Here is a 7854-nt window from a genome sequence, read left to right on the forward strand (position 1 = left end):
TCCTTTCTTTCTTCCTTTCTTCCTTTCTTTCTTTCTCTTTCTTTCTTCCTTTCTTCCTTTCTTTTCTTTCTTTCTTCTTTCTTTCTTTCTTTCTTTCTTTCTTTCTTTCTTTCTTTCTTTCTTTCCTTTCTTTCTTTCTTTCTTTCTTTCTTTCTTCCTTTCTTCCTTTCTTCCTTTCTTTCTTCCTTTCTTCCTTTCTTTCTTTCTCTTTCTTTCTTTCTTCCTTTCTTTCTTTCTTTTCTTTCTTTCTTTTCTTTCTTTCTTTCTTTCTTTCTTTCTTTCTTTCTTTCTTTCTTTCTTTCTTTCTTTCTTTCTTTCTTTCTTTCTTTCTTTCTTTCTTTCTGTCATTCTGTTGATTAGGATTGGTTAGAGGCTTAAGCCATAAGGACATTTATTGCTCATCAAATAAGAATTCTGGAGGTAGAAGATTCAAGAGCTGATTCAGAGGCTTCGGGCCATTGGTTGGCATTTCTGAGACTCTCTGGACAACTTCAGACATCTTGGCTCAAATAGCTCTGTCCACTGGCAGGAAGTAGTGGGGGTGGCAGGGGTCGGGGGAGGACCTCCAGTGAGGCTCCCTCCATTTACTGGGGGATGAAAAACTGTTTCTAGAGCACTCCCTCTACCTTAGACTCTCACCATACCTGGCTGACCAGATCTAACTGCAGTGGAGACTGAGAAAGTGAAATCTGGCCTTTTCACCCTGCTAATGGGATGCAGGCAAGGAATAGGGAACTGATTTCCCATACCAGCGTTTGCCACCCTTCATTCACTCGACTAAGATTTACTAAGCACGCACTCCAGGCCAGGCTCTGGGCCAGGTGATGATGATACAGAGGAAAAGGCAATCTCTGTTCTCAAGGAGTCCCTACTAGGAGAACACAGACAGGCAGAAGGCTGCAAAACAAGAAGGCAAGTCCTAGGAGGGAACTGAGTGTCTCTAGGGCCACCACAGGAGCTGAAGAGGCTCAGCTTGAAGGAGCAGGGAAGGGTGGAGGGAGCCATAACTGGGTTAAGTTTTGAGGGTTAATAAGGATATTGCTAAGGGCGAGGGGGCATGTAGGAGGCGGCTGCAAAGAGGGCGTCTGGGAATCTTCCAGGATGTGACATGGCAGAACAAAAGGAATGAATGGGGAAGACAGGAAATGAGGTTGAAGAAGCAGGAAAGGGCAGGCTGAGAGAAGGTTCTGTGTGGGCCATAATGGTTTGGGGCATTTATTCTGGCTGAGCAGGGCTGTGTATGGGGACCTTCTGCAGGAGGACAAAGAGCTGTACCCCTGGAATGGCTGCACTGCACTGAGGTGTGGGAGATTGGCATTGCCAGGTGCCTCCCAGCTGCGGGAACCTGAGCACTCGTCCACAGCACCCGGAGCTGGTGTGGCCCCACACCTTTTTGTTCGCCATCTCCTGATACAGCTGGGGACAGTTCTGAAGGTTAGAGGATGTATTCTGAGAGGCCAGACTTGCCACCCCCACCCTCACTCCTTCCTCTTCGCCCAGTTCCACCTTCTGGAGCAAAGTAATTCTTTTTCACCTGATGGCCATTCAAACATATGGAACATTTGAGTTATGATTCCCAACATAGCACGTACCTCACCTCATTTAACCCTCAAAACTCTGATGCAGCTGTTTTCCATCCCCATTTTACAGACAAGGTTACTGACTCAGTGAGGCACATGGCCAGACCCACAAGAGCAGGGAGCAGTGCTGTGTGCCTCCCGTTTCACCAGTGTTTCTCCAGGCATGGTCTTTGCACTGCCTGCCTCAGAATAACCCGGACTGCTCGAGGCAGATCCCGGGTCCAGGGGTGGCCCCAGACCTCCTGAAGTAGACTCTCTGCAGGTAACAGCTCAGAACCCACTTGTAACACGCTCCTCAGTTGATTTCTAGATCTATTCAAGTGTGGGAATCACACTCTAATCTTGCTAACACGACCAATTTTAATCTTCTATTTCCTTTTACTTTTGCTGGCCTGGAAAAAAGAGAGCTTTTTAGGTGAAATTGGCTCATGAGTTGCACTTTCTTAAAGAATGGATCAGTGGAATCCCAGAGCCTCCAGACTTTGCAGAAGCATCCCTCTCCTTTACCTTCTTTCTCTCTGCCCCATTTGCAGAAGTCCTGGTGGCCATCTCTTGCTGAGCCAGGATGGGTGACTGGAGCTTCCTGGGAGAGTTCCTGGAGGAAGTACACAAGCACTCTACAGTGATCGGCAAGGTCTGGCTCACCGTCCTCTTCATATTCCGCATGCTGGTGCTGGGCACGGCTGCCGAGTCATCCTGGGGGGATGAGCAGGCAGATTTCCAGTGTGATACCATGCAGCCTGGCTGCGGGAACGTCTGCTATGACCAAGCCTTCCCCATCTCTCACATCCGCTACTGGGTGCTGCAAATCATCTTCGTGTCCACACCATCATTGGTGTACATGGGCCACGCCATGCATACAGTGCGCATGCAGGAGAAGCGGAAGATGAGGGAGGCTGAGAGGGCCAAAGAGGTCCGGGGCACTGGCTCTTATGAGTACCCAGTGGCCGAGAAGGCAGAGCTGTCCTGCTGGGAAGAAGTGAATGGAAGGATTGTCCTCCAGGGTACTCTGCTCAACACCTATGTCTGTAGCATCCTGATCCGCACGACCATGGAGGTGGCCTTCATTGTGGGCCAGTACCTCCTCTATGGGATCTTCCTGGACACCCTGCATGTCTGCCGCAGGAGTCCCTGCCCCCACCCCGTCAACTGTTACGTATCCCGGCCCACAGAGAAGAATGTCTTCATCGTCTTTATGCTGGCTGTGGCTGCACTGTCCCTCTTCCTCAGCCTGGCTGAGCTCTACCACCTGGGCTGGAAGAAGATCAGACAGCGCTTTGTCAAGTCTAGGCAGAGCATGGCTGAATGTCAGCTTCCTGGTCCCTCTGCGGGCATAGTCCAGAACTGCACACCACCTCCTGACTTCAATCAGTGCCTGGAGAATGGCCCTGGGGGGAAATTCTTCAATCCCTTCAGTAACAAGTTGGCTTCCCAGCAGAACACCGACAACCTGGCCACTGAGCAAGTACAAGGCCAGGAGCCAATTCCTGGGGAGGGTTTCATTCACATCCGTTATGCCCAGAAGCCTGAGGTACCCAGTGAAGCCTCCCCAGGTCACCGCCTGCCCCAAGGCTATCAGGGCGACAAGCGCCGCCTCAGCAAGGCCAGCAGCAAGGCCAGGTCAGATGACTTATCAGTGTGACCCTCTAGTGTGGGGGAACCAGGACCAGGTGGGAACCGAGGAAGCTCAGAGAGGGAAGATGTGTCCCTGCTGACCCCATCTCTCATTCTCATACCTGCTCTGCTCCTTTTGGGCTTCAGGTCTCAGTGGCATTGCTCATTTATTCCAGAAAGTAGGACCAGGGCTCTGGGAGTTCAGGCAGCAACAAGGCTACCCACCCAGGCTGCTATCCCTTCCCATCCTCTACCCAGTGTACATAGAAGGCTTTCAGATTCTTCAGTCAACAGGGTAGAGGAAGAAAAGGGAACAGTGGTAAATCTAGCCTGGGATGGATAGCCAGAAGGATAGCATGGCTCTCTACATACCAGCCACATACCAGATGGGTTCTCCATCTGGTACCAAACGGGTTCTCCCGTTTCTGTAGCTTCCTTGACGTGATCACCCTTCTTCTTGCAAGGAAGAGCCCAAAGTTCCCAGCCAATAAAGAATACCAATCAAGGACCTTACATTAGATGTGCTCTTGAATCTGTTGTCTCCCTGGGTCAAACCTTGGAGTGATGGTGAGGTGGACTTGGGCTGCCCTTGGCTGCCCTCCCTCTACCCAGTCTTACTTAAAAAGAGGTCCTTGGAACTTGACCAGCAGCCTCAACTTTACAAGTGCTTTGGTATGTACCTCTGGCAAATGTCCCACCTTAGTGATGCTGCAATCTTTACTTCTGCCAGGGTGACAACTAGCCCATGGGGGTGCAAGCTCCCCCAGGGAGTGACTGTATACACAGGCTCCGCTGGAATCCCTGCCACCACCTGTCATCCTGTGGCTCTTTTACAGCTCAACCCAATGATAGAAACCATCCCATCCCTTCCTCCCTTGGCTGTTCACCCAGTGCTCCCCTAAAGACCTTATCGACCAGAATGCCCAAGAAGCCGTCGTCCTCTCTCAGATCCTGACCAGTTCACCAGCCACGAAGGCCATTGGAATTTCCCTAGGTCTTATTAAAACAAAAAGGGCATTGTGCTTCTCAGATTCCCTTTGGGAAAAAATAATTCTGCTGTGAAGATAAAAATAAAAAAAAAAGAGAGAAAATACTGGAAAACTGTTTTCCCCTCCTATTTATTTCCCTTTCTGACTGCCAACTTAGAGTGCCAAGAGGAGGTGTGATGACAGCTATGGAGCCCCCAGAGCTCTCTCTTCCTGCAGGGCTTAGCAGGGGCATGGAAGCAGTAAGGGAATCTCCAGCTCTCTTGGCAGGGGCCTCATTTAAGAGCACAGAGATTCCTATGTCTCCCCAGTGCTCCTAACAAGACAGCTGGAAAGCAGTGGTGACTGAGGACTGCAGAAAAGCCCTGCCTTCCCAGGGACTGGCCTGGTTTCTCTGTTCAGTCCATCTGTAATGGGTGGTTGCCATTTTGGATGAAGGTAAAGGATGCTCAGAATTGGATACTGAGACAAATAGGGAGATGATTACTTTTTAAAATGCATGTGTGTGTGTGTGTGTGTGTGTGTGTGTGTGTGTGCACACGCACTGACAGGGTGAGTGAAGGGGAAGGGAGTCTGAAATAAGGAAAGGAAACAGAGGAACTTGTGTCTTCCTGTCCTCACCTCCAGATGCTGGTGGAGGGGCTGAGCCTCACTGTTTCCAGTGGCATTGGCCTACGCAGATGAGAGGTCGGGGCAGAGGAGGGTGAAGGCTCAGAAGGAGGTTCAGCCTCTGCCCGCCCCCCCCTTCCATCTCCAGGCCCCTCTGCTGATGTTTGGCTGCTATTGGTGGGTGGAGAGAAGGATGAAGGTAGAGAGGTGGAAGGGACTGACTGGGACGCCATTTCGGGAAGAATGACTGGTCATCCGAGGTCCCTAGAGAGGATAATTTTTATCTATTGTCTGGCACCAGCATTAAGACTCTCTCTCTCCAAAATAACAATAACAAAAAGACTCTCCCTCCATCTCTGAAATGGGTTTGTTTAGTGAAATGAGTGTTCTTGGATTACAAATCCTATGAGATCAGTCCTTGATGATGGGACTTTCAGGAATGAAATAGGAAATAATATGTGTAGTTTGTCTTAATAAAATTTGGCCCTGCATCTCTCTCTCTTTTGTGTCCTTTCATGCCATGACCACGGAAGAAGGATTGGCAGACTTGGTGGGGGAGGGAAGCACCAGACTCCACCCATCAGTCAGTAATGCAAACAGCTTTGGAGTCAGGCATGCAAGGGTTAAAAATCCCAGCTGCTGATTTACAGCTGGACTCCAGCAAGCTACTTAATCTCTGAACACTGGTTTTCTCCTCTGTAAGCTTCAGAATATTGTCGTTGGGTTGTTAAATGAGAGACTGTGAAGAGTTCATCGGAGTGCCTGGGAAATAACAGTATGTCACTGAATGGTAATTGTTGATATTGTTGTCATTATTATCTTTATTATTTTCATTATTGTCTTGAATACATAGTATTTGAAAACCTGGGATGTCAAGAGATGATTCTAGAACTTCCCCTTATGGAGCTCACATCTACCTAAGGTGGTCAGTTTAACTCAGGTCAAATTAACTCCAATTAATGCAGAGGAAACAATTGGAATAGAATTAAATGGGAATACATTTATTATCAATTCTAAGAACCACAGGCTCCAGGAAGTGAAACATATGACAAAACCACCGGAAGGGGACATCTGACCTGGGCCCTAAGAGGCTGAGGTTTTAGACAAGTGAAGACCTCAAGGATGACTCTGTGAAATGGGTCTTGGTGTTCCTATTTTACAGACATGGAAACTGAGGCCCAGGAAATGTGTGTGACTGTGAAAGCTTCTCATTGGCCTCTCTGATTGGGATCACATCTTTTTGGAAGAGGAGAAATGATTCTTGCTCCAAACAAAGGGTCAAGGCACCACCTAGACCTTGAGCAACACATGGGTGCTATTTCCTAGAGAAAGAAACAAAGGCTGGGGAACACATACAGAAGTATTATCTTAACTACCAATCAGTGTTGTTCATCAGGGCAAGAAAGCTCTTTTAAAGAGGCTTGCAAGCAGATCATAGAACACATCTTATGACAGCAGAGTTGAGATTCAGGGTTGTACCTGGCATCTGTTCAAGGGCAAGGTGCTCAGTCCAGAGGTCCCTGGGTAGTCCAAGTGGAAAAAGCATCTGAGATCCATTTTTTTCTCCTAGAAAAGAAGCAGTGCATCTCATGGTTTTATAAACATAGCTATTAACATTTAACAGTTTATATTACACCCATACAGCAAAAGCTAAGGGACTTATTTTACAGTGAGTAAGATTTCAACCTCATGTATCTGCTCTCATTTTCTCTTCCTCTCCCCTTTAAAGGTTCATCACTGAGGAGGGTTAGCTGGGTAGTAATTGCAAACACATTCTGGGTTGTAGGCCCCTGCAGGCCCCTTTCCTAATGTCCTCCCTCCAGTGCCAGATAAGATCAGAATTTCTACCACTAGTGTTTCATGACTATGGTTAAAATATCTCAGTGCTTAAATGTTAATAATATTCTTATGAAGAATCATAGCATGAATGAATTTCAGATTTCTTCCTAATAGCAAATTTTCCCAGCAGAGAGCAAAACAGAACAAGGGCTCTGGGCACCTCGCAGTTGTCTTAAAGGATTGCTTTCATGATGTGCAGATGAAGAAAACAGCGAGGTCGGAAGGGGTGCCGAAAATAAGCTTCGTGCTTCCCAATCTTCCATAGTTCTTAGGAGCCCCGGCAGTGGGTCCATGGATTGAACAATAAACAGAATTTACAAATGATAGATATGTAAATAGAATAGGATCAATAGTTTTTCCTCTTGTTGGTTACGTGTTGGTCATCAGAAATGAGTATGATCTCCAGTTTTTATTGTTCTTTCCATTGGAAAAGAGAAAAATTTCACTCAACAAACATCTATTGAGCACCCACTTTGTACTGGGCACTATGTCAGGTTTCAGGAATGCAATTTTATAAAACATATGATTCCATCTTTTGGAGCTTACAGTCTAGAAGGGAAGACACCCTAACACAAGTAAATAAACAAAATAATTACAAATTGTGGTAAGTGCAAACAAAGATAGATAAGATGCTAACAAAGGTGGAGGAGGGGATGGGCAGAAAGGAGGTAACACTGAGGCTGAGATCTGACAGCTGAGAAAAAGCCAGCCACCGATGACTAGAAGAACCCAAGTTCCTTCCAGGAAACCCCAGAATACAAGTGACCCTGACTTCAGTCTGGTCCAACATTCTTGAAAGACACAGAATTCAAGCAGCACCTAAATAGCACCTAAAACAACAACACTTGGGACCACGTACTTTTTCAGTAAAAGCCTCAGGGACAGAAAATTCTCTTTACTTAAAGAAGAGAAGGGAGGTTTTAATTAAAACAACTAAATATCATATGTCAACATTCTATAAAGCCCTTTTTGATGTTGCAACTATTATTTCCACCAGGACTGATTCTTGTAACATGCTTGGGGCCTTCTAAATCGGGCCCATTCCCTAGAGTCCAGGCTGGTGGGCAGAGATTGCATCCAAGGGAGCTGGGAAAGAGCCAGCGGGGTGTGGTCCAGTGGAGTGTTGGCATCAGAGGAGTAAAAACAGTGAGACATCAAGTGCACAGGGAGGGGGGCAGTGAGGAAGGAGGGAGAGCACAGCAGCGGGGAAGCCAGGCCACAGAAGT

The 7854-nt window shown here is 47.4% G+C and overlaps 1 protein-coding gene across 1 annotated transcript in view; it reads left to right on the forward strand.

Annotated features, from left to right (window-relative positions):
* GJA5 (gap junction protein alpha 5) overlaps window positions 1-3580 on the forward strand; it is a 17348-nt gene extending 13768 nt beyond the window's left edge. Inside the window, exon 2 of the mRNA XM_025858480.2 lies at window positions 2114-3580. Coding sequence (XP_025714265.1) covers window positions 2146-3222 — 1077 coding nt within the window. The 5' untranslated portion in view covers window positions 2114-2145 and the 3' untranslated portion in view covers window positions 3223-3580. The remainder of the gene's footprint in view (window positions 1-2113) is intronic.
* Window positions 3581-7854: the final 4274 nt, after the last annotated feature.

Source organism: Callorhinus ursinus, unplaced genomic scaffold (genome assembly GCF_003265705.2).
Source record: "Callorhinus ursinus isolate GAN/ISIS: 27379988/994484 unplaced genomic scaffold, GSC_fseal_2.0 scaffold121, whole genome shotgun sequence".
Classification (NCBI taxonomy): Eukaryota; Metazoa; Chordata; class Mammalia; order Carnivora; family Otariidae; genus Callorhinus; species Callorhinus ursinus.